The sequence below is a fragment of the Pollicipes pollicipes genome, unplaced genomic scaffold, assembly GCF_011947565.3.
Source record: "Pollicipes pollicipes isolate AB1234 unplaced genomic scaffold, Ppol_2.1 Scaffold_3087;HRSCAF=3621_pilon_pilon_pilon, whole genome shotgun sequence".
NCBI lineage: Eukaryota > Metazoa > Arthropoda > Thecostraca > Pollicipedomorpha > Pollicipedidae > Pollicipes > Pollicipes pollicipes.
Window position 1 is genome coordinate 32,222,605 of NW_023596225.1, and position 27,443 is coordinate 32,250,047.

Genomic DNA, 27,443 nt, shown 5'->3' on the forward strand with positions numbered 1-27,443 from the left:
TTACAGGGTGTGTTGACCTGCACGTGAACTCCCTTAGGCCAAGGTTTGACATTCCCAGGTTGACCTTTGTGTCAAATAAGGTCAAACAAGGTCCAATTCCAGGTTCGTCTCCAAAGGATCCCTAGAACCTAGATAGCTGTTCCAAGCAAAAGGTCACACGATCATCTAGGGTCAGTGACCTTGTCTGACCTTTTGGATGTCACGGTGACCAAAATCGTACGAGACTGCTTTGAGTTCTGCATTTGGATAAGCGACAAAGGTTACGCTATGCAGTATGTTTCTAAAAACATAATGTTGACCTGGCTCATTGTATGTCAGTGGCCTATTCTGAACTTATGGAAGCCTATGAAAGGTGTATAATGCGGTTTTTGTCATCAACAAAATGGAAATGAGCACCAGAAACTACCTCATACAGCAAGCCCTAGAGTAATAAATCAGGTTGGTATTAACTTTGGTATGACCTGCATACCTGACCATAGGTCAATGTAATTTGCTCATTCAATTGTTTTGTTGCCTAAGAAAGTATCTCATATATTTTTGGTGCCGTCTAAAACTCCGTTGCTGGATAAGATTAAGCGATTCTATAGAAATTACCTGCGCTGAAACCATGGTCTGACTTTGACCTTCCATAGATCAGCGACCTTAAAAGGTAAATCTTTTTTATGCCAGACGATCCGCTATTTAATTGTCTATGGTGAGGGAAAATTTGGCGCAGCTACACCGCGCCATTTGGAAACCATTCCGGAAAAACCTTTGGGGTGTTAATTTGACCCCCACCCGAGCGCCTGTCAGGCCTTCACCACTGGGGCGTAAATTCGCAAAATGGGTTTGAGGGAGGGCGCTGAGCGAGGAAAAGCTGAGCGAAAAAAGAAGAAAAACAGACTGTCTAAACCAAGTCTCAGTAATCGACATAGGTTTGATGTAACGTGGGCTCAGACGTTGTTGGACGCGTACGGATCCGGGAGTGAAGAGTGTGAGCTGATGGGCGCAACTATTAAAGGCTGCCACGGAAACCCTCAGCTGGTATCCGTAGCGCGGGCTACAGGCTGCCGAGCAGCACTCACATTAGGCATGTTCGGCGGCTAGTGTCGTTTTGGTGGTCACTGTTGGGCGATTGCTGCTATCGTTTTAGTCGGCTGATGTGGATCGTCAGGTGCTTGTATCTGTTCCATCGAATATTCATGCAGCAGTGGATGTCGGCATATTTCGAGAGTTGTTCCGAAAATAAACGGCAGGTCCTAGGTCATGTTTTTTGGGTCCTACAGCTTGACCACTTATTTTCATCGTCTGATGAGATGCCGTGGCAAAGTGACATAACTTGCTGCAATATGTGGAACTTCAGTCATGGCTGATTAATGCCAAAAAACACGTAGACATCGCACAAATTCAGACCAACATAGGCCCATGGCGAGCCCACGGCCGGTGAGGATTTGGATCGGTCCATCACAGCCGACAAGGTGGATGCATTGGTGGTGGACGCCAATGGCTTCTCGGCCGAGTTCCGGGGTGACGCTCGTGCCTGGACGGTGTAGTGTCCCCGTACACCCCCCTTCCCAGCGTTGCCCTGGATCAGCATGTGACAGATCCAGGATAATGCTGGGTCTACCCATGACGGAACCAGGACGCAGCCGCGGTGACGGAAGACTCGGAGGATGGAACAGACGGTTGTTTGGAAGCGGGCGGACGGTAGGTGAACGATGTCCTCTCGGCTTGGCAGCGGTGCGCTTACGCTTACGTTTGCACTAGTCACCCGCGCAAGTGGCACTGACATGGCCGGCGTGTGGCCGTAGTGAACATGCCACGGATGTAAGCCGTACCTACAGCTGTGACTCGACCGGCGGCTGTGGCCGTACCAAACGTCCATTCGGTCGCAGGCGGCACTACTGCCTCACGCGGCTAGGGTTCGGCTTGACTGTGGGACCGTCCGTAGAAAAGGCCCTGGATCGGGTTATCCTGGTGCAGGACCCAGGCGTGGTACAGGCCCTGGCTCCGATGTGGGCGAATTACTGGTCAATGGAGACCAGACCAGAGCTGAGGGCGGTACATCACTTCGGTCTCCTCTTCGGTATTGAGTGTAAACCGCCAGCGCGTGCGGAGGATGGTGCAGAGCTGCATGACCTGCACACACAGCGCGCGGCCGCCGGTGAGGTGCTTTGGTTGCGTGACACTGCCATCGCCCTGCCAACAGAGCGTGTAACCCTCCTCACTGTGTTTGGTGTGGCCCGCTGGTGCATCGCTAGCTGTCCAGTCAAGCTCAGCCGGGTCGTCCAGATCCGGGATCCGGGACGGTATGACCTCCAGACTGGCTCTGGCTGGAGGGCCGTTAGCATCCGCGGGTGGATGCCACAGAAAGCGGCGACGGCAAAGGAGCGAAAACGGTGAGCGTGACATCATCTGACATGAATAATATAACATTTGGCAAAAACGTCGGCATCAATGCAAAAAAAGCAATAGCTATTCACTCCAAAACTTTCATGCAATAGCCAGGTGGATGAAGCCAATAGGCGAGCAATTATTCCGTTCAAAGGATTACACAACGCACGAGACCGTACACAGCGCCTTCAGATGTAAGACTCTAGTGACGTCACTCTGACGTTGAGCGGATGGGGCGTTAAAATCGACGGATGGTTCCACTCCATTTTCACGGGCTTGGTCCGGAGCCAGAGGGGTTAAGATTTGCGAGTAGAGGCATTTCCATCGCCGTGGGCATTTCGTTGTTCGTCAACAACGCAGAGGTGATATAGTAATACATATTCGACATACTTTATTCAGATAATATTCTTCCTGTCAAAAAGTTATCAGTGGTCACGGATTGTCGAAGCAGCAACTGACCTCGCTTTCATAGTGCGGGCAAGGTTCGTGGCCAAAGCCTGGGGTGGTATGCGCTTCTATTTGTTGTGAGATTTTGTATCCGACCCTCCCTCATTTTTTATACTTGTGCGTGGTGATGCTTTGTCCTTATCATGTTGTTGTGCTTGGTTTGACAATATTAATGTTTTGTATTCATGCCATGCCCATTAAATGTCAAGCTGCTTTTGTTGAATCAGATTGTGTGCTCCAAAATTATGAATGGGTGCCACCATTCTCAGGCAGTAATATTGCACCATGAAACAGAGAAATTTATGTGAAATGGTACAGCACTTAACTGTGTGGAGGTATGTCAAATCAGTGAAAGGTTCTGCACTACTTTTTTCCAAATCAGATTTTGTACTCTCCAGTTTGGCTAATTGAAACACATGTCATTTCAAAATGTCATTTTCAAGCCAGGCTATCCCTCCGAGATGCCAGTTTGCCCCTTACAATTCTGATATGTCCCCTTCATTCTCCATATCAGAGATGAGAGTACACTAATGTTCCAAGGAGTCTTGCTGGGGCTGCTTTTTACACACTGCTTCCAGGGCCTTATGCAATAATGGGTGCCTGCCAAAAGATAGTAGGCACCCTTTCTATATTTAGCTCTGAAATGAGGTTCTGCAGTCAAGTTCTCAGATCACTAGGTTGATGCAGGGCATTTTACTTGTGAGTAGATAGATGACCTTCAAACCCTATATAAACATCTGTTTACTGTTGAAGACTTTTAGGTTGGTAGATGAGTGAGAATCAGAAGAATTCTTAGGGGTGCACACATTTTTTGGTGTGAGCAAATATCAGGTTGGTAGAAAGGAAGGAAAAAAGGTGAACATTGAGCAAGAGCTACCTTTCACCTGCCACTGCCAACCTCTCTTTTCCTCCTTTCCTTTCCTCACTCCTCATCTGATGGGTCTGAATGCCTTAGATATATTTTTATTAAAAGAGCTATATGTTTTTTGTTGCAATGCTACCTTTTGTAATATATGCTTATTTCCCATTGACCTTAAAGTCTCAATTTATCACAACTCAAAGAGAGAGCTATAATAGGAATATATTCATCAAGTAAAGAGTATGCCTCAACTTTTCACATTTTTCACCTTTCACATTGCCCTGCATATTTCCCAGTAGATCAGTTGGAATGTCTCCATTCTGATCTATGAAAATATGGCAGTCATTTTTCAGTTGTCTCCCAAGCAAAGTTGGAGCATTGTGACTGGTAAAATCCTTTGAAGGAAGTGGCCTTTGTGATGTTAGACAATGAAAGGCATGCAGGTACAGGAGCAAGCTTAGTATATGATTTGCCGGCCTTTAATGCAGTCTATTTGTTGTGCCCCTGCCAAAGCCATGCATTGCTCATGTCCATATGTATTGTATGGATGTTAAGCCTTTTAGAATGTGGTGGACCTGATCATTTTTCCTTTACATTTAGATCATGTTGTATGATATCATGGAATGCCTTTCATAATCCTGCATATGAGGACATCTAGGACGTGACGCTTGTTGTATGTTTGTGATACCCTCCTGACCCTTAATGTGTGTGCTGCTGATTTGTGTCATAAATCATGGCATGTTGCTGCGTGTTGTGTCGGCTGAAAACTTGCCACAGCTTTATTTGATGTGAACTCCCTATTTGGCAGGATTTAAGTCTTTGGAACATTTTCTTGTGTGTGATCCGTGAATAAAAAACAACATCCTCTGCTGTAGGTTTATATTGTTTGCTTTATGGACATAAGCGATGCAGTGTGTGGGATCATGGCTTGAATATGGGCGGTTGGTTTATCAACAAGGGTATGGGCCTCGAAGCCGTGACCTCGTGTCGGCTGAAAACTTGCCACAGCTTTATTTGATGTGAACTCCCTATTTGGCAGGATTTAAGTCTTTGGAACATTTTCTTGTGTGTGATCCGTGAATAAAAAACAACATCCTCTGCTGTAGGTTTATATTGTTTGCTTTATGGACATAAGCGATGCAGTGTGTGGGATCATGGCTTGAATATGGGCGGTTGGTTTATCAACAAGGGTATGGGCCTCGAAGCCGTGACCTCGTGCGTCGAGCCTTAGGTGGGTAGATGATAGCTGCCGGTGTTTTTTTCCTGCTGCCAGATGGGTGGAGGCGGCAGGCCATATGAGATCCCCGACTGGCGCAAGTACAAGGTGGAGGACGCCCCCGAGCTGGTCAACGTACGGAACGCGCTGGCGCAAAAGGGCCTCAAGGACCCCTGGTTGCGGTGCGTGCCGTTGCCCTGGATGCATCTGCGCCATCCATTGGCAGCGTGACTGTGACTGGCGATCTTTCTGCATTACTTGACTGTTGATGTACGACAAAAAACTGGTTGCCAAGTTCATGTCATTTCCAAGGTATCTTCTTAAATGCGACGGACGAAAGGGGTTTCTTAATGACACTAAATAAGTTTTTTTTTGGTCTCGTGCCTCTGTGATCGAAATTATTTTGACATGCTGGTCTGGGTATGAACAGCTTGAGCAGTATTTTACCCCATGCGATTATGCGTGATACTGCATACTTTGCAGACGTTTGTTTATCACTCGTCCTGCGTCGCACTGCTGCCCCTTCAGACGCGAGAAACACTTCGTACGTGATAGTCTCGACAAAACGAGACGCACCTACCGCGACCGTTTGCACTAGTGTTGCCGTCAGAGTCCCTGTTTTTATTCGACCGCCGTTGTGAACACTAGTGCGGTTGCTGTAGGGGACTGGGATGACGCCACCTTCCGCACGTTCACCCGCTGGAATGGGCGCATCCCGCAGGAACGAGGTGTGGAAGTACGACCAGAAGATGTTCCTGACGCCGAACGAGCGCATGACACGCTTCTTCTTCCGCGGCTTCAAGTACGCGGCGGCGGCGATGGTGGTGACGATCGTGGCCGACAAGATCGGCCTGCTCGGCTCCGATGACCACCACGGTTCTGGCCACCACTGACGCCGCCCGCCCGCTAGCTCTCTTGTGTGTTAATGGATCTAGTGGGTCCGCGAAAGTCAGGTGCTCATAGGGAAGTGTTGGAAGCGGCGGTGTGTCCGCCATGTGGCCGGTTGAGAGAGAAATGGAATATATTGTGAACGTGGATGCGCCGTGGTCTCTTCTTGGTGCTATGTAGGCCTTTGTTGACCCAGCAATGTGTACGCGCACACGTATTGATGAGCGAGAACTCTCAATGCATAATGCCGAAATGTTTTTCAGGGACACTCCCTCCCAGTGAGGGCGGCTTCTCTTAAATATCGTAGAAATATTATGTGTCCAGAGCCCTTCTCGGCATCATCGCGAAACATCCGAGTCGACCGCACTAACAGAGCAAGCCCAGCTCAGCGGGCAGTTTGTGGATGGAGATTGTAGAATGATGCTGCGATGCCGTGGCGGAGCCGTCCCCATGTCAGACTGGCTTACTCGGCTGGTTCGAATGAGCCCGGAAATAAGCCTGGCTCACAAGGACTGTGCAAGGACAAGGACTCAAGGACAAGGACGCACAATGACCTGAGGAAAGACGCCCGTCCCAGGGGTGGGAGGGGGCTAGAAGCTGCGAATGCGGAAAGGCGTTGGCATCCCTTCGCGCCTCCGTAACAGTACGGACCGTGTGTGAACCGGGAAATATATGCCGGACTGCGCACCGTACGCCGCAGATGTGCCCGCGCATAGATTTCAAGTTTATAGATATTTTGAGTAGATGCACTCATGAGTGGATTTACTCAAGTCCGAGCATGAACGGTATGTCAACAAAGGAAAGCCCATGCGATCATCTCATAGAACGTTGCATACTCTACTAAAACGCACATTGTAATCTCGGTAGAGTGGCGATGCTTTCTTCACTTAATTCACACATTTGGTTCGAACATGAAATAGGACGCGTGTTAACCCACTCATGAGTGCGTCTGCTCAGAACTGCTCTGCTTACAGTGGTTTAGATCTGAATGGATGTACACAGGCGCGGCATTCTGCGCATGTACACCCAGGAGTGGATTTCAGCAGACGAGCTGTTCTGTGTAGATGCATTCATGACGTGATCCACACAGAAGCGCCATTCCGTGTAAATCCGCCTGCGAGTGAATTTAAGCAGCGTTCTGTGCAGGTGCACTCATGACGTGATTTGACCTGTATCTCGTGCAATCATTAAGTTTTGCAGGCTCAACATATCTTTTAGATCCATTTTTGTCAATTTTGAGGCATTAGTAACTGCCCATAGATAAACAAATTTCAGATCATGGTGGTCTAATGTGTGAGCTTAAGATTAATGAATCACTCAGAACTTTCTGACTGGATGAACCGGAATCGGATCCCCCATTTTACTACACCAAGAAGCCCCTTTTCTGTATCATGAGGATAATTTTATGAATAAGGTAATCTAGAGCATGTATGCACTCCTGATCAGTAGGCCCAATGTTATGTTAAGGAGGTCATTTTGCTGGCTTGGGAGGCACTCCCTAACAAACTAGGAATAAAACATTCTGAGTTAAGAAACACTATATTCAGGAGCCCATTTCTGGAATAGAGGCTTCTTTCATGGATTAGATGGCCGCAGTTCCGGATCAGAATGCCCTGTTTTGAGTTAACGGAATCCCCTTGACTGCAATTGGAGACCCCTTCGTAAATCGAAAGTGTCGTATTCTGGATTGGGAGGCCCCTCTCTGTATCAGAAGGCTCTCCTTGGACAAAAGATTCTGTTATAGGATATAACTATTTACGGCACTGCAGGAGGCCCCTGTGAGGTGGCCATCTAGAAAATCCATACCCCTCCCCCCCCCCCTCACTCAAAAGCCGTGGTGGCGCTCCTGGTGTCATCTGCATTATGGTGCGGCCTGCACAGAAGACAGAGCGTATTCAACGGAGCAAACTGGCGAAATGATTTATGATTTACTGAAATGAAGAAAGGAGTTGATTCGAACAGTCGAACAAATGCGCAAAGAGGTGATAAAATGAACACCTGTCCATGCACGTGGAAAGCCCATTGTTTAATATATATTTTAATGTATATGCAAGAGAGAGAGAGAGAGAGAGAGAGAGAGAGAGAGAGAGAGAGAGAGAGAGAGAGAGAGAGAGAGGGAAATATATATATATATATATATATATATATATATATATATATATATATATATATATATATATAATACATGTGTGTGTGTGTGTGTGTGTGTGTGTGTGTGTGTGTGTGTGTGTGTGTGTGTGCTTTCTATCACAGATGTGATTTGACACCATCAATAACGCATCAGCGTTTGTCATGAGAAACGAGTACTCCTGGCTCGCTGATGTAGCTAGGGATTAAGGTGATGAATAGGGCATTTTGATGGTTAATGTGGCCAATTTGGTCACCTATTTAAAAACAGGGTGGTAAATTATCATCTGTTACGCCAGAATCACGTTTTGCTCCATCGGTCATTAAGTGATACTAAAGGATACTTGTGATAGCTTGAGATGCTTTTGTATCATCTGAAAATTTTACTCATTTCACTTGCATTACAAGGGGTGTCGATTTTTGCAACTAACTGGGGAGGCCTAGCCAAGGGCCTGACATCCTAGCCTGCCCTCATTTTTTCACGATGGTTTAATATAAATATATGTTGAAAAAACGAGTGGTTTATTTAACGCTCATTGTTTTATCAAATGGCTCTCAATCCTGGCAGCGTAGGAGACATTCAGAGCCAAATCAAAAAGGGGATGGGCACTGGAGATACGTGTCTCTTCTGATCGGAAAGTAAAGGCGCACTCTGCAGACCGCCATGGTGCCGAAGGCGTTCTTCTATGGTGGCCATGGGCGGCAGGACAAATTTTTGATTACAATGAACGGACACGAGGTTAGCCGTGAAGGATTTGGGTCAGCCCCGCACTCCGGAGCTTTTATTGTTAATTCTCAAGCCTTTGCTTGTCTTATGGTCATACGTGTGTTAAGTAGATTGCTTCGTTTATCCGCTTGGCTGATTTCATTTTTAGCTTGCAGTTATCAGCGCCAAACACGACTTTTTATTACGGTGGGAGAGGTGCTCTAGTCTTGATAGGTGCACTGTTATATGCGGAGAGGCCATGCCTTTACGGGAGAGTAAACATCTGGCTTCATTAACGGGTCCAGATATCTGGTTTGTGCGTTAAGCCATTTGGTCAGCTTTCACAAGCTACACAAATTTTAGATTTGTCGTTAGATGTAGGCCACAGCGCCCTCGTGTAAAGCAGTGCTGCTTTATTTAAGGTACTACCTTGGTGGGACGTGTGAGTGGTACGCGAACGTTCGGCCTGATTTTAGCACAACTTCATGTCATGGCATAACAACGCATCTTGACGAATAACCGTATGAGATCGAGGTCTAAAGCTGGCAACTTTAATTTAGTGCATACAATGCGGTGTTAAAACAGCGCTGAGGATAAGCTTGATAAATCTGTGCCGCATGAAATGCAGGCGTTGTTGGGACTACCATGTACACACACATTACTAGATTTATACTGCGCATCGACGGCACGCGAAAATGCCCATTGAATGAACTTCAGATGCTGCACGCAGCTTAAGTTTCATGTGGACTAGTTGTTCATCAAGAGACGTGACAGACACACCTACAAAGTGATTCACCGAAATGAATAAGAACGCGCGCGGTAATACTGTTGCCGCACCGGTGAGTTATTTTAAGCCTGCAGCTTCCTCTTAAGTTTCTGTCTGTATGATCAAGAGAGGCACAATGAGCGTCAAAGTTTATCTATTAAAGCATGTTCTTGAGTGAAAGGGCCATTTCGTTTTGAGCTCAGCCTGGTTTTTAGAGCTGAGTCCAAGGTTAGTGAGATTCTTTGCCGAACTACATGCATTTCTAATTAATCGATAAGGCAGTAGTAACAATCTTATTCCTCGTAGAAAAACCAGGAGAATGGTCGGCGGGAAACGTCTTTCAAAACGGATCATTTATTGACAGCATGCCTTCATCAAAATAATTCGTTCCGATAGAGGCATGGTGCCGAAATATGAACGCAGCTATCTCTCCATTATTCTGGTGTTTCTAGCAGGAATAAGGCTACTACTACTGTATTATGTATGCGCATGATGTTCCTCGTAAATGCACTTAACTACTCACGTAATGTGTAATAAATTTTGTAAAGCAAAAAGCATCTAAAATACCCGGCATCTCTTTTGTAAAAAACTATTTTTGAGGAGAAATCTAGTAGTGAGCGCATCCCATCGGGTGCAGATTACGAAAATGTCATCGATGCACGTTCTAAAATGGCTGGCGTGAGTGAAGCACAACATGCATGCTATAGCACCTGCAGGCATACTGATTGCACTTTTGTTGGCCGCAAAACACTCGTCGAGCTCCACCAAAGGTACCATAATGATAGCCGGAATTTCCTCGAGATGATGGCCCGATCACACCTCACAATAGCCGCTCCATCGCCTATCAGCCATCGTGTTTATCCCGCGGGGATCGTCCGCGAGACGCGCTCGGTTACGAGAACTGAGGCGCAGCCGGGCACCGCGGCGCCTCCACGACGTACCGCGACATGATTACAGCGATCTTGCGGCGCTCGGCGAGCGGAATGGTAGGTAATAGTTTCATGAAATGTGCATAGTATAAGGCAGCCTTCAACGCAAACACGAATAATTGGGTCATAAAGACAGTATGAAGTAAGTCAGTGTATTTGCATTAAAAGACTCTCAGGGCAGAAGCTTTAATCGGCAGGATGAACACAAAAGGCGAACGCAAACGGCTATACAGAAGCTTATATCACACTGTAAAATGCTATATGCATTTATAGCTTTGTACCCACCTTGCATACTTCCGATTGTTCTCTTTACTTCTACGAGCACATAACGTAAATAACGCAAGGCAAATTTTTTGAGTCATATGATACACCCAACACGTACTGCTCAGCTTCATTAGTATCGTTGGAGATCCCAGGGCCTCTTCCGAGTTGATATCCATCGGCTCTAACGAGGCTATGTCTTCCTCATGATCAACTTCCATCGGAGTATCGCTCGATTCATTGCCTGAAGGGGCTCCCACCGAGCCTGCATTCTGCTCGGGATTTTCAATATCCATAGATGTATCCATATGATCGACAACCATCGGCATATCTATATCACTGTCAACAGACATGCTGACATCAATATCCGTCATGTTGTTCGTCTCCGCCAGGTCAGTGTAAGAGATGAGCGTTGTTCGAGCCATTTAAATCAACTATAAAGCTATGGTCCGGCTCCTCTGTATTTATAGGCGTGTGTGCACACATGTTATGCATGTATGTGCATAAACGTTATGTGTATTATGTTATGTTATGTTACATATGTGCACATACGTTGCCTAATGAAGGCTGTCTCCTTCAAAAAGATGGTGGTAAATTTTCATTCACTATGTCAGAATCGTGTTTTGTGCAATTACTCATTGAGTGATACTTAATTACGGAAACTTTTGATAGCCTGAAGTGCTTTTGTACCATCTAAAAATTCTACTCATTTCACTTCCATTTCAAGGGGTTTCGATTTTTGTACTTTATTGGGGGCCTAGCCTAGGGCTTGACGTCCTAGCCTGCCGCCATTTTTTTGCACGATGGGTGGATGGAAATGTTTGTTGACAAAAGCGAGTTGCTTATTTAACGCCCATATTTTCGATCAAATACTTCTCAATCTAAGCAGCGTAGGAGACATTCAGAGCCGGATCAAAAAGGGGTTGGGCACTGGAGATACGCGTCTCTTCTGATCGGAAAGTAAAGGCGCACTCTGCAGACCGCCATGGCGCCGAAGGCGCTCTTCTATGGTGGCCATGGGCGGCAGGATGAATTTTTGATTACAATGAACGGACACGAGGTTAGCCGTGAAGGATTTGGGTCAGCCCCGCACTCCGGAGCTTTTATTGTTAATTCTCAAGCCTTTGCTTGTCTTATGGTCATACGTGTGTTAAGTAGATTGCTTCGTTTATCCGCTTGGCTGATTTCATTTTTAGCTTGCAGTTATCAGCGCCAAACACGACTTTTTGTTACGGTGGGAGAGGTGCTCCAGTCTTGATATGTGCAGTGTTATATGCGGAGAGGCTATGCCTTTACGGTAGAGTAAACATCTGGCTTCATTAACGGGCCCAGCCATCTGGTTTGTGCACGAAGCCATTTGGTCAGCTTTTACAAGTTACCAAAATTTTAGATTTGTCGTTAGATGTTGGCCACAGCGCCCTCGTGTAAAGCAGTGCTGCTTTATTTAAGGTACTACCTTGGTGGGACGTGTGAGTGGTGCGCGAACGTTTCGGTCTGATTTTAGCACAACTTCATGTCATGGCATAACAACGCATCTTGACGAATAACCGTATGGGATCGAGGCCTAAAGCTGGCAACTTTAATTTAGTGCATACAATGCGCTGTTAAAACAGCGCTGAGGATAAGCTTGCTAAATCTGTGCCGCATGAAATGCAGGCGTTGTTGGGACTACTATGTGCATGCATATTACTAGATTTATACTGCGCATCGACGGCACGCGAAAATGCCCATTGAATGAACGTCAGATGTTGCACGCAATTTAGTTTCATGTGGACTAGTTGTTTATCAAGAGACGTAACAGACACACCTACGAAGTGATTCACCGAAATGAGTAAGAATGCGCGCGGTAATATTGTTGCCGCACCGGTAAACATTCTTCTCCAATGCGGTCACAAAGATTCATTTAAAGGGAATGTTCCCCACTTGAAGGCAATATCACTGGCACAAATTGAAATAGGCTCACTTATAACTTTAGGTATAATTTTAAGTAGAAAAGATTGCTCTTGACAACACAATTTTTCGGTTTAGTAAATATGCTTCTCAATACGTCATGGTCTGATAACGTCAGCGTGCATTTCACAGCTTCGAGTGATAGCCAATTTATGGCCTCTATGCCTGGAAATCGTTCCACAAAGGCCAGTTTATATTACAATCGGTTATTATATTTTTCTTGGCCTTGATCGCCACATCGCCGATGAAATGGCAAGATTTAAAGAACTCTAATATGACAACATGGATGTCTGGGTGGTCTGGAAATAGCTTCCTCGAAATAGTCTGCACATATTCGCGGGCGCTTAGCCCAAAAACTGAAGGGGGGGGGGGGGTCTAGGTCTTAAGAAGGGCAGGGCTGTTAGCTGCACCGAATGCTCTTCAAGGTGGCTATTTCCGTTCAATACCCCGTATAATTGCGAAGCACTTCCCTTAACCGGTCCCGCAAGCTAACTAGTTGATGTTTAAGGTGCTGGCGCCTAAGTAAACGAAATACTTTATAGGTCAAGGGTGCTTCTTTTCTGAAGATCTGCCAGCCCGCTCTGGCTGCCTAGTTGTGGCACTAACCGTGAAAAACTGTTAACAGTGGCAATTCCATCTTGAACGCTTCTTTTCGGTAATGCGAAGCATCACAATCACACGCGCGACGCGACACGTTTCTCTGGTCGGTTGGTCGTCGAGACGCACCAATTTCTTGTCCCTGCGACTGCGAGCTTCCGCACTGTGGCCGCAGTTGAAAACGGCTGCCCATCGGCTATGCCGTGGGTTGCAATTTCAAGTCATGCAAAACCAATGGGGCTAAATGTGGCCCTTCCGTCTCGCATAACCCCGGAATCGCGGAACGCAGCGGCTTGCGTTCTATCAATGAGAAATCACCTCGTGCACCGACGCGCACGAGATGTGTCTCAATCTCAAAACAGATTGGGAGTAATATAACATATAAATATAACAGGGAGTGCATTGTTTGGGTTGAAACAAAGCAGCGCAGCGTGAAAAGAAATTGTGCAGCGAGGGGCCTCCCTCACCTTTCAGCGCTTATAATACTATCAGGATGTCCCTCTCCTCCACCCCATGGAGACAGCCCAGGGACTACAGAGTCGGTTCGCCTTTAACGAACTTTGGCGCAGTTGCCTGTTCGAGTGAAATGTGGAAACGCACGCAAACATACGCCGCTGTTGGGAATCCCTGGCCTCCAGTGCTGGCTTAAGAGCGCGCAGTTACTGCATAATGCCCGATTTACTGCTTTGGAAGTCGTTTTTGCAAATGATTGAGGAGGGGGGAGGGGAGCTCGGTAGAGGACCCGGCGTCCGAATCCGGCCTAATGTCCGTATCTTTGATAGAATATTCCTTACTTTAGGCCGCATAGCAGTCAGACAATGATAAATCAAGGGGGGGGGGGCAGGGCACTGGAGGCACCTGCCACTCCTGATCGCAAAGTAAATGCGCCCTTCTAGAGGCTGCCGGAGAGGGCCGGCAGCACGTATTTTGTTGTTGTGGGGAACGAATACGTTGGGACGAGATTATTTTTGTATTTGGGGGCGGGGAGGGAGATATGGTTAGACATGAAGGATGACATGCCATGACATACCCGTAACCTAAAGCCTTTCAGCTTTACTTTTCAAACTTTTGCCTGTCTTGTGGCCCTACGTGTGGCCCCAGCGGGCATGATGACATATGGTCATAAATGCCCGTTGGATGGATGAACGCCACACTGCGCGAGCAATTTTAGTTTTATCTGGGCTAGTTTTCTATAAGCACGAAAAGTAATCGCGGACCAACCTACAAAATGATGAACCGGAATGCCTAAGATTGTGAATGAATGACTAGATCATATTTGCCGCACACGGCAGTATTCTTCTCTTATGCAGTCTGAAAGTTGTTCGTCAACACAACTTTTTGAGTCCCCTGAAGATGGCGAAGGAACAAATCTAAGTATTAAAAAAAAAAACATTGGGTGTGTGAGCTCAAGCGAAAATGAAATTTTACGCAAACACGAACGCAAAACCTCAAATACTGCACAAACGAAAAATGCCTTTGAGTTATGTTGAGACTGCAGTTTTCTCTTAAGCTTCTGTCTCTGTGATCAAGAGAATCAAAATGAGCGTCAAAGTTTATCTGTTAAAGCATGTTCTTGAGTGAATGGGCGGTTTGGTTTTGAGCTCGGCCTGGTTTTTATAGCTGACCGAAGGTTAGTGAGGTTCTTTGCCGTACTACATTCATTTCTAATGAATCCATAAGGCAGTAGTAATAATCTTGTTCTTCGTAGAAAAAACCAGGAGAATGGTCGGCGGGAAACGTTTTTCAAAACGGATCATTTATTGGCAGCATACCTTCATCAAAATAATTCGTTCCGATAAAGGCATGGTGCCGAAATATTAACGTAGCTACCTCTCCATTTTTCTGGTGTTTCTAACAGAAATAAGGCTACTACTTCTGTATTATGTATGCGCATGATGTTCTTCGTGAATGCACTTAATCACTCAGGTAATGGGTAATAAATTTTCTAAAACAAAAAGCATCTAAAATACCCGGTATCTCTTTTGTAAAAAAACTATCTATTTTTTAGGAGAAATCTAGTAGTGAGCGCATCCTATGAGTGCAGATTACAAGAATGTCATCGATGCACGTTCTAAAATGGCTGTTGTAAATAAAACACAGCATGCATGCTATAGCGTCGCAGGCGTACTGATTGCAGTTTTGCTGGCCGCAAAACACTCGTCGAGCCCCACCAAAGGTGACGTATCATAATGATAGCCAGCATTTCCTCGAGATGATGGCCCGACACACCCCACAATAGCCGCCCCATCGCCCATCAGCGATCGTGTTTATCCCGCGGGGATCGTCCGCGAGACGCGCTCGGTTACGAGAACTGAGGCGCAGCCGGGCACCACGGCGCCTCCACGACATACCGCGACATGATTACAGCGATCTTGCGGCGCTCGGCGAGCGGGATGGTAGGTAATAGTTTCATGAAATGTGTATAATATAGGGCAGCATTCAAACGCAAACACGAACAATTGTGTCTTAAAGACGGTATGAATGGATTCAGTGTATTTGCATTAAACGACTCTCGGACAAAAGCTTTCATCGGCAGGATAAGCACAAAAGGCGAACCCAAACGGTCATATAGAAGCTTATATCACACTATAATATGTTATGTGCATTTATAGCTTTTTACCTAGCTTGCCTACTTCAGATTGTTCTCTTTACTTCTACGAGCACATAACGTAATAATGCAAGGCAAACTACTTGAGTCATATGATACACGCAACACGTACTGCTCAGGTCCATTGATATCGTTGGAGATCCCAGCGCGTCTTCCGAGTTGATATCCATCGGCTCTACCGAGGCTATGTCTTCCTCATGATCAACTTCCATCGGAGTCTCACTCGATTCATTGTCTGAAGAGGATCCCACTGATCCTGTATTCCGCTCGGGATTTTCAATATCCATAGATGTATCCATATGATCGACAACCATCGGCATATCTATATCATTGTCAACAGACATGCTGACATCAATATCCGTCTTGTTGTTCATCTCCGCCAGGCCAGTGTAAGAGATGAGCGTTGTTCGAGCCATTTAAATCAACTATAAAATTATGGTCCTGCTCCTCTGTATTTATAGGCGTGTATACACATATATGTCTCCTTTAAAAAGATGGTAAATTTTCAGTTACTATGTCAGAATCGCGTTTTGCGCAATTTCTTATCGAGTCATACTTCACTACGGAAACTTTTGATAGCTTGAAGTGCTTTCGTACCATCTAAAAATTCTACTCATTTCACTTCCATTTCAAGGGGTTTCGATTTTTGTACTTTATTGGGGGCCTAGCCTAGGGCTTGACGTCCTAGCCTGCCGCCATTTTTTTGCACGATGGGTGGATGGAAATGTTTGTTGACAAAAGCGAGTTGCTTATTTAACGCCCATATTTTCGATCAAATACTTCTCAATCTAAGCAGCGTAGGAGACATTCAGAGCCGGATCAAAAAGGGGTTGGGCACTGGAGATACGCGTCTCTTCTGATCGGAAAGTAAAGGCGCACTCTGCAGACCGCCATGGTGCCGAAGGCGCTCTTCTATGGTGGCCATGGGCGGCAGGGTGAATTTTTGATTACAATGAACGGGCATGAGGTTAGCCATAAACGATTTGGGTCAGCCTTGTACCCCGGAGCTTTTCGCGTTATCTCTCAAGCCTTTGCTTGTCTTATCGGCATACGTGTGCTATGTAGATTGCTTCGTTTATCCGCTTGGCTGATTTCATTTTTAGCTTGCAGTTATCAGCGCCAAACACGACTTTTTATTACAGTGGGAGAGGTGCTCTAGTCTTGATAGGTGCACTGTTATATGCGGAGAGGCCATGCCTTTACGGGAGAGTAAACATCTGGCTTCATTAACGGGTCCAGATATCTGGTTTGTGCGTTAAGCCATTTGGTCAGATTTCACAAGCTACACAAATTTTAGATTTGTCGTTGGATGTAGGCCACAGCGCCCTCGTGTAAAGCAGTGCTGCTTTATTTAAGGTACTACCTTGGTGGGACGTGTGAGTGGTACGCGAACGTTCGGTCTGATTTTAGCACAAATTCATGTCATGGCATAACAACGCATCTTGACGAATAACCGTATGGGATCGAGGCCTAAAGCTGGCAACTTTAATTTAGTGCATACAATGCGCTGTTAAAACAGCGCTGAGGGTAAGCTTGCTAAATCTGTGCCGCATGAAATGCAGGCGTTGTTGGGACTACCATGTGCATGCATATTACTAGATTTATACTGCGCATCGACGGCACGCAAAAATGCCCATTGAATGAACGTCAGATGTTGCACGCAATTTAGTTTCATGTGGACTAGTTGTTCATCAAGAGACGTAACAGACACACCTACGAAGTGATTCACCGAAATGAATAAGAATGCGCGCGGTGATATTGTTGCCGCACCGATAAACATTCTTCTCCAATGCGGTCTCAAAGATTCATTTAAAGGGAATGTTCCGCACTTGAAGGCAATATCACTGGCACAAATTGAAATAGGCTCACCTATTACTTTGGGTGGAATTTCAAGTAGAAAAGACTGCTCCTGACAACATGATTTTTCGGTTTAGTAAATATGCTTCTCAATACGCCATGGTTTGATAACGTCAGCGTGCATTGCAGAGCATCGATTGATCGCCAATTTATGGCCGCTATGCCTGGAAATCGTGCCAAAAAGGCCAGTTTATATTACAGTCGGCAATTATATTTTTCTTGGCCTTGATCGCCACATGGCCGATGAAATGGCAAGATTTAAAGGACGCTAATATGGCAACATGGATGTCTGGGTGGTCTGGAAATAACTTCCTCGAAATAGTCTGCACATATTCGCGGGCGCTTAGTCCAAAAACTGGAGGGGGGGGGGGGTCTAGGTCTTAAGAAGGGCAGGGCTGTTAGCTGCACCGAATGCTCTTCAAGGTGGCTATTTCCGTTCAATACCCTATATATGTGCGAAGCACTTCCCTTAACCGGTTCCGCAAGCTAACTGGCTGGTGTTTAAGGTGCTGGTGCCTAAGTAAACGAAATGCTTCATTGGTCAAGGGTACTTCTTTTCTGAAGATCTGCCAGCCTGCTCTGGCTGCCTAGTTGTGGCACTAAACGTGAAAAAATTGTTAACAGTGACAAATCCATCTTGAACGCTTCTGTTTCGGTAACGCGAGGCATCACAATCACACACGCGACGCGACACGTTTCTCTGGTCGGTTGGTCGTCGAGACGCACCAATTTCTTGTCCCTGCGACTGCGAGCTTCCGTTCTGTGGCCGCGGTTGAAAACGGCTGCCCATCGGCTATGTCGTGGGTTGCATTTTCAAGTCATGCAAAACCAATGGGGCTTAACGTGGCTCTTCCGTCCCGCGCAACTCCGGAATCGCGGAACGCAGCGGCTTGCGTTCTATCAGTGAGAAATCACCTCGTGCACCGACGCGCACGAGATGTGTCTCAATCTCAAAACAGATTGGGAGTAATATAACATATAAATATAACAGGGAGTGCATTGTTTGGGTTGAAACAAAGCAGCGCAGCGTGAAGAGAAATTGTGCAGCGAGGGGCCTCCCTCACCTTTCAGCGCTTATAATAATGTCAGGATGTCCCATTCCTCCACCCTATGGAGACAGCCCATGGACTACAGAGTCGGTTCGCCTTTAACGAACTGTGGCGCAGTTGCCTGTTCGAGTGAAATGTGGAAACGCACGCAAACATACGCCGCTGTTGGGAATCCCTGGCCTCCAGTGCTGGCTTAAGAGCGCACAGTTACTGCATAATGCCCGATTTACTGCTTTGGAAGTCGTTTTTGCATATGATTGAGGAGGGGGGAGGGGAGCTCGATAGAGGACCCGGCTTCCGAATCCGGCCCCCGCCATTTTTTGTATAATGAATTTAGGGCACTTTATTTTTTAAAAGGAAACTTTGTATCTATAATGTCCATATCTTTGATGGAATATTAGTTGCGGCTTATTTAAGCCGCAACTATTTATGCGGCTTAATTTAAGCCGCATAGCAGTCAGACAATGATAAATCAAGGGGGGGGGGGGCAGGTCACTGGAGGCACCTGCCACTCCTGATCGCAAAGTAAATGTGCCCTTCTAGAGGCTGCCGGAAAGGGCCGGCAGCACGTATTTTTGTTGTTGTGGGGAACGAGTACGTTGGGACGAGAATATTTTTGGATTTGGGGACGGGGAGGGAGATATGGTTAGACATGAAGGATGACATGCCATGACGTACCCCGTAACCTAAAGTTTTTCAGCTTTACTTTTCAAACCATTCCTTGTCTTGCTGTCCTACGTGTGGCCTCAACGGGCATGTATGACATATGGTCATAAATGCCCGTTGGATGGATGAACGCCACACTACGCGAGCAATTTTAGTTTAATCTGGGCTAGTTTTCTATGAGCACGAAAAGTAATCACGGACCAACCTACAAAATAATGGACAGAAATGCATAAGAATGTGCATGAATGACTAGATCATTTTTGCCGCACACGGCAATATTCTTCTCTTATGCAGTCTGAAAGTTGTTCGTCAACACAACTTTTTGAGTTCTCTGAAGATGGTTAGGGAACGAATCTAAGTATTTTAAGACACATTGGGTGCGTGAGTTCAAGTGAAACGTAAATTTTCCGCAAACACAAACGCAAAATCGCAAACGCTGCACGTCGCAAATACTGCACAAACGAAACATGCATTTGAGTTATTTTGAGCCTGCAGCTTCCTCTTAAGTTTCTGTCTCTGTGATCAAGAGAATACAAATGAGCGCCGGAGGTTATTTGTTAAAACATGTTATTGAGTGATAGAGCGATTTGGTTTTGACCTCGGCCTGGTTTTTATATCTGACCCAAGGTCAATGAGATTCTTTGCTGTACTACATTCATCTCTAATCAATCGATAAGGCAGTAGGAATAATCTTATTCTCCGTAGAAAAAACAGAAAAATGGGCGGCAGCAAACTTTTATAAAAGTGAATCATTTGTTGACAGCATGGCTTTATCAAAGTAATTCGTTCCGATAAAGGCATGTTGCCGAAATATGAATGCAGCTATCTCTCCATTATTCTTGTGTTTCTAACAGGAATAAGGCTATTACTACTGTATTATTTATGCGCATGATGTTCCTCGTCAATGCACGTAACTACTCATGTGATGTGTAATACATTTTCTAAAGCAAAAAACATAAAATATCCGGCATCTCTTTCGCAAAGAACTATCTATTTTTGAAGAGAAGTCTAGTAGTGATCGCATCCCATGGCTGCAGATTACGAAAATGCCATCGATGCACGTTCTAAAATGGCTGGCGTGAGTGAAGCACAACATGCATGCTATAGCACCGAAGGCGTACTGATTGCAGTTTTATTGGCCGCAAAACACTCGTCGAGGCCCACCAAAGGTGGCGTATCATAATGAGAGCCGGAATTTCCTCGTGATGATGGCCCGACACACCCCACAATAGCCGCTCCGTCGCCCATCAGCCATCGTGTTTATCCCGCGGGGATCGTCCACGAGACACGCTTGGTTACGAGCACTGAGGCGCAGCCGGGCACCGCGGCGCCTCCACGACGTACCGAGACATGATTACAGCGATCTTGCGGCGCTCGGCGAGCGGAATGGTAGGTAATAGTTTCATGAAATGTGTATAATTAGGGCAGCCTTCAAACGCAAACACGAACAATTGTGTCTTAAAGACGGTATGAATGGATTCAGTGTATTTGCATTAAACGACTCTCGGACAAAAGCTTTCATCGGCAGGATAAGCACAAAAGGCGAATCCAAACGGTCATATAGAAGCTTATATCACATTATAATATGTTATGCGTATTTATAGCTTTTTACCTAGCTTGCTTACTTCAATTTGTTCTCTTTAGTTCCACGAGCACATAACATAATAATGCAAGGCAAACTACTTGAGTCATATGATGCACGCAACACATACTGCTCAGATCCATCGATGTCGTTGGAGATCCCAGCGCGTCTTCCGAGTTGATATCCATCGGCTCTGCCGAGGCTATGTCTTCCACATGATCAACTTCCATCGGAGTCTCACTCGATTCATTGTCTGAAGAGGATCCCACTGATCCTGTATTCCGCTCGGGATTTTCAATATCCATAGATGTATCCATATGATCAACAACCATCGGCGTATCTACATCATTGTCAATAGACATACTGACATCAGTGTCCGTCATGTTGTTCATCTCCGCCAGGTCAGTGTAAGAGCTTCGCGTTGTTCGAGCCATTTAAATCAACTATAAAGCTATGGTCCTGCTCCTCTGTATTTATAGGCGTGTATGCACATGTATGTTATGCATATGCGTGCATATGCACATATTGCGCGCGCGCGCGCGCGCGCGCGTGTGTGTGTGTGTGTGTGTGTGTGTGTGTGTGTGTGTGTGTGTGTGTGTGTGTGTGTGTGTGATTGGGGCTTTACGACGCACTCAGCTGCTGAGGCCATATGGCGTCGCCTGCCTCTCACCCTGGCAGGAAGGGCGGGCACCGCGGGGAATCGAACCCCGTACCTCTGGTTTCCCAGACCCTGGTTTCCTCTGGTTTCCCAGTTTTTCTCTGGTTCCGCGTGGGCGCTTCGCGCGGCAATTGAGTTTACACGTGGTAACCCGCTTGACATTGCTCTGATTAAATTACTTTGGCGACGACATGCTCAAAGCTTAACAACTATTTTTAACACCGTCATATAAAGAATTAAATTCTGCACCAAAATATGGACTAGCAAATGATGATTTATGACTCCATGGCACACGGCGTACGCGCAAACACAAAATTTTACTCCTGAGACAACACTGCGGTAAACACACTAGTTCAATATCCTGCCACCAGGGTCGGCCGCGGCGCCACTAGTAGTCATGTCCGCTCATGGAACGTAACGAATATGAATATGACTTTAAATATCAACAACCATCGGCGTATCTATATCATTATCCACAGACATGCTGACATAGGTATCTGTCATGTTGTCCATTTCCGCCAGGTCGGTATACGAGTTGAACGTTGTTGGAGCCAAAAAACTATAAAGTTATGGTCCCGCTCCCCTGTATTTAGGGGCGTCCATGCCCATATATGTTCATAATATATGGATGTGAATATGAATATATATATATATATATATATATATATATATGCATATGTGTGTGTGTGTGCGTGTGTGTGTGTGTGTGTGTGTGTGTGTGTGTGTGTGTGTGTGTGTGTGTGTGTGTGTGTGTGTGTGTGTGTGTGTGTGTGTGTGTGTGTGTGTGTGTGTGTGTGTGTGTGTGTGCGTGTGTGTCAGAGTAAGTTGAAGCACTTGTGTGACGTCTGCTGGGCAAGCCATACAGCATCACATGCTTGTCCCAAGGTGATTTTGAGTGTGCTTCTTTGTGCCTGTCCACTTTTGAAATGTCATTCGTGTATGTATGCGTCAGTCCGTGCACGACGATCAGGGAGTGCATCCAGGATCGTAGTAAGATGAGATATGGTTGCCCGCTGATGGTGAAAGGCCCCGCCCAAAAATCGCCGGATTTGGCCCAATCATTTTCCACGGGCACGGATCTGTTCATTTCAGTTTTATTTTGGGCCTCGTTAGCTGGAAGCTGAAGCCAGAAAAGTTACCGGCAGTCCCTGGCTGGTGATGAATTGGCATTGGCATTACGTCTGAGCGGGTTGTCAGTACCTCTAAGCGGACCCCGGTCACGGAGGTCCCGTACCTCTTACCGCTGAGCGCCAAACGGATCTGCACCTCTGAACGGAACGCGCGCACCATTGGGCGGGTCCCTGTGCCTGTGAGCGGACCTTTCTCATCACTTGAGCTGGTCGTTCGTGCCTCTGAGCGAATCATTTGTACTTTTGAGCGGGCCTTTTGAACCTCTGAGTGGGGTGTTTGTATCTTTATGAAGTCAAGTTGTACCGAAGTCCATGCCGCCTATTCCACCTGTGCAATATTCATATTCATACCCCAAACAGATTTAAATTTACACACAAAGTCTTGACACAAGCGTGGAAGCTCTGTTTCTGCTTTTTGTTTTTCGCTATAACTTCTAACCCGTTCAGAGACTGGCGTCCAAACTGCACAGATGAAACAGACGCCCCAATCTAGCCTCTGAAGGGCGCGAATTGACTCTTGGAGGATCTAGGAGGCATGGTTTACGCACTCGGGGTCGTTCTCGCGCCCGCCGCCCGCCGCCCACCGCCCGCCGCCCGCCGCCTGTTGTTAACTGCGGCGATCGACGTCGTTCAGTTCGTGGGAGACAGCAATGCCGGGCGCCATGTGGTGTTATCCTGAAAAACGCACGTTCGTGTACATAAAACTAGTTCATGTAATTTTCCGTTCTTGAATTTTTTAAGCAGAATGGACGTCCCCAGGAAAATATGTGTTGCCATGTCAATCGCTATTTTCGAACCGGTTTTGATCCACATCAGTGAATACTTAATAAGCCCCTTACGTTCTCCGGCAGTTCAATAGGCTCTGATGGTACAACACTGGTGCGAGCAAACCACATTAATTTGCCGGTCAGGGACCGATGGTCTCTTCTGCCTATCCTGAGTTGCCTACCGGCTGCCATTTTGGCGATGACGAGGACCGGGCCCCCAGGTCGATCCGGAGGTCCTCAGAGGGAAGCGCCATGCACCGCTCCCCTCCCGGGCCTGGCGGGCTCTCCGACCGGGAACCTTTAGCCCCGGGTCGATGCAAGGTCATAAACTGATGAAAAAGGGGTCCCTACTGGCGCAGGGGCTCCAACAATTGGAGCAGGGACCTCTGCTCGGCTTATGAAGCCTCTGGCTGGAAGAAGCCGATGCCACTCTCTCGGCACTGAGCCCCTGACTGACATAGCGTCCTTTTATTGCCTCATTGTGAGCTCTTTTATCTTTATTTATCATGCATCGCCTGTGGTTCCATCAGCCATGTGGCGATCAAGGTCAAGAAAAATATGCTTGTCAATTCGCCCATATCTGACGTTCGTGAGCACGATTTCCAGGTATGACGATCATTGATTGGCTCTCAATAGATGTGCAATGCACGATGACACAATCAAGGAATGACGTATTGAAAAGCAGATTTACTAAGCAGAGAAATTGTCTTGTCTAGATCGGTATTTTCCACTTAAAAGCATATCAATAGGTATAAGTGAGCTTATTTCGTCATATCTGATGTTTGCTTCAATATCTTCAAATATGAAACATCCCCTATTTACTCGCTAGTGGATGTACATGGAATGCTGTATCTGTGTACATCACGTCATGCGTGTACCTACGCAGAACATCTTCACTGCCCCATTCCAATCCAACTCTACTTGCGAGTGGAATCAAACAGAGTGGACTTTCTGTGTTTATCATTTGGCGTAACGCTCGCTTTCATCCCATGTGCTAACGGACTCGTTCCTCGGGTAAAAACACGGCAAATCATTGATTAAACGCTCGTTTTGCATGTGAAGATACGGAGCTTTCGGAGTTTCTCGCTGATTATCCAGGATACCTCAGGTATCCAGCGATATCTCAGAGATAATCAGGGTAAATGAGGAGGGCGGACACGCCATCAGGCGGCTGTCTATCGAGATTTCAGAAGGCGGGTACGTCCTGACAGTGGAGGGCGGGCCGTCTGGTGGCCGTTAACCTCTGTTAAATGGATTTTAGGGTATTCTGATCTGGGCCATCGCCTTCCTCATGTTTCATCGAAAGTGCCCAAATAAGGTGAGGCAGGGGTCCGGCAAGATAGTCATCTGCTTCCAACTAAGAAGTGTCCACATGCAGGCTCCGCAATTCTCCGCCCGCGAAAATGCGGGGAAGAGTCGCTGAATTGAGGTAGGGTTTAACAAACCGATGTATGAAGCAGACACGCTCGTTTTCGGAAACGGCTCTTCTGATCACCTTGAAACCTTCAACAATCGTTGCAGTGCAATAAGGTTAGTCATGGGTGACAAGATTGCGACCTGATCTGGGGCCAAACATGGCAGAAACGCGAAGGGAAAATTTATCATGCAAAGCAGACAGCTCAGATCCCATAACCTACTGTGCTGATCGCTGCGAATCTTCACCATTGGATGCACCAAACCTGATTCCCTGTTGCAGTTAAAAATTTGGCAACCCTAGGTCACCTCAAAAGTCGTTAAATTTTACGAATTCCAAAATTTTTACTTTCAGACAACTCAGTTTTCAGAACTTACCACTCAGATCGCTGTAAAACCTCACCATTCAATACGCCATACCTGACTCCTCGCTGGAGCTGCAAGCGTGGTACCATTCACAATCATGCCTTGCCCTTTTTATGTTTAATCCATCGAAAACGTGCAACTTGCTTAGGCTGACCTCATTAGATTACTGACGCCATTTGTTATTTGAACTTCTCCTTGGCGGAGGTGTTCTACTGAAAGTCATGCGATGAGTCACGCATGGCGTCGTCGCGATTAAAAGCCCTCGATCGCGCATCAGTTGTCATTTGTTATCTGAACTTCTCCTTGACGGGCGTGCTTTACTGAAAGTCATGCGATGAGTCACGCATGGTGTTGTCGCGATTAACTTGATTGCGCATCAATTGGGGAAGGCGCGATGCTGGTCGGTGCCGGGAGCATGGGTTGTCTGCAAACAGTTTTAGTGGTTTTGGGTGTTTTTGGTCACGTTTGACTTGACCTAAGGTCACTATGTTCTGGCAACGATGGGATATGGACTATTGCGCATCGATTGGTGAAGGTTTCTTGCTGATCGGTGTCATAGGCGTGGAACATGGGATTTGTCTGCACCCCTATTTTTCAGTCTTTGGTATTTATGGTGAGCTTTGATCTGACCCAAGGTTCCTATATTCTGGTAAGGAAAGGTAATGGACTAGGTGGCAACGAGTAGTGAAAGTTTGGCGTCGGTCAGTGCCATAGTCTCGGAGCATGGAGCTGTCAACAGGTTTTTGGTCGGCCGTTTAGTCCCTTCCGAAAGAGCCGTGGCATCCGCAGCTGTGGTCAATGCCATATAACTAAGGTGGTAGTGCGCGGCTCGTGAATGCGTGTGGTGTGTGAGTACCGCTCTGCTGTGGTCATGTACGTGCCTCCTCAGCACCTTTTTGCTGGCTGATAGCTCCAAATCGTCAAGAAGAGGTCCGCCGAATCGAACTGAGCCTGGCCCACGGCTGTGATGGATGCTGTAGATTTGACGTGCCCGTTGTGAGAGCATACTCGAAGGCCCTGACCGAAACGGACCGGTTTGGTCAGTGTTCTGCTGTGACATGCTGCTGTGACATGACATGACTCACACATCCCTGACATCAGAATCCTTGGGGACTTGCTCTCTGCGCTCTGTATATGGCTTGTTACCGAGGTACAAGTCCCATGCGTTAACCTCTGCACGCCTGGCAAACCAGAGGTACGAAGTTCGATTCATGCGGTGCCCGCCGTTCCTACCAGGCTGGGAGGCAGGCAACGCCATAAAGCCCTAGCAGCTGAGTGCATCGTTAAGTCCCAATGACGACGACGAGGTACAAGTCCTGGAAGCAAACGATAACAAAAACGACGGAAAAGACGTCACTGCTTTTGTTAACGGGAGCTCTGAGCTTCAATGTGCGTGTTGTGCGCAGCCGTGTCAAGGCGTGCTTACGACGATTACGACTGTCCCAAATGTACTTAAAATTGAAGGTGTATTGTACAGTGCAAGTTATGTCTTTGCTTACCAAAAAGAAGACGATGTCCTTGCATTTGCGCAAAAATATGTCAAAAATGTTACTGCTGTCATGTGCACGACCGCAAAAATTAAAATATCCGCTCACTCAGGCACTACAACAGAACAAAACAATAGTGTATGGCTCCATGACATACATCGCAACTGCTAGGTATGTCCCATCAGTTAGTGGAGGTTTGGAAACGATCGGAGCAAAAAGCTCTGAATGAGTTGTCCACAGGCAATAATTTTGGAATTTGTGATGTCATATGACTTGACCTGACCTAGAGCCACCAAATTTTCGACCGCAAGAGGGAATCAGGTATAGCGCATCCAATGGTAAGAATTTCACAGCGATCAGTGCAGCAGGTTTAGAGATCTGAGTTGGCTGTTTTTGCATGTGAAATTTTCCCTTTGCGTTTTGGAGTGTTTGACCCCAAATCAGGTCTTGATATTACCCTCAATGACTCACCTTATTGCACTGGATCGATTGGTGGAGGTTTCAAGGCGATCGGACGGGCCGTTTCGGAGAACGAGTGTATTTACTCCATGCGTCGATTTTTTACCCAGCCTCGAACTGAACAAGCTCATAATAGGCTAGAGCTGCCTATGGGGACTCAACATGTTCAGTTTGCTTTTGGAATACGCTTTCGATGTTTTGAATTAAGCCAGCAGCTTCCTTGGCACCATTCATTTGTGAACATAAGTTGCGCGCCTTTGTGCAATAAACGCTCGAAAACAA

The 27,443-nt window shown here is 46.5% G+C and overlaps 1 protein-coding gene across 2 annotated transcripts; it reads left to right on the forward strand.

Annotated features, from left to right (window-relative positions):
• The first annotated feature begins 2,649 nt into the window (after positions 1 to 2,649).
• ND-B12 (NADH dehydrogenase [ubiquinone] 1 beta subcomplex subunit 3) lies at positions 2,650 to 5,929 on the forward strand. Of its 2 annotated transcripts, none has more exons than XM_037213551.1 (3): positions 2,650 to 2,855; positions 4,953 to 5,077; positions 5,617 to 5,929. In XM_037213551.1, the coding sequence occupies exons 2-3, from the start codon at positions 4,953 to 4,955 to the stop codon at positions 5,786 to 5,788; spliced, it is 297 nt and encodes a 98-aa protein (XP_037069446.1). In that variant the 5' UTR covers positions 2,650 to 2,855; the 3' UTR covers positions 5,789 to 5,929. The 2 variants fall into 2 exon arrangements, with proteins under 2 accessions (XP_037069446.1, XP_037069447.1); XM_037213552.1 differs by having other exon boundaries at positions 2,652 to 2,735.
• The last annotated feature ends 21,514 nt before the right edge of the window (positions 5,930 to 27,443 follow it).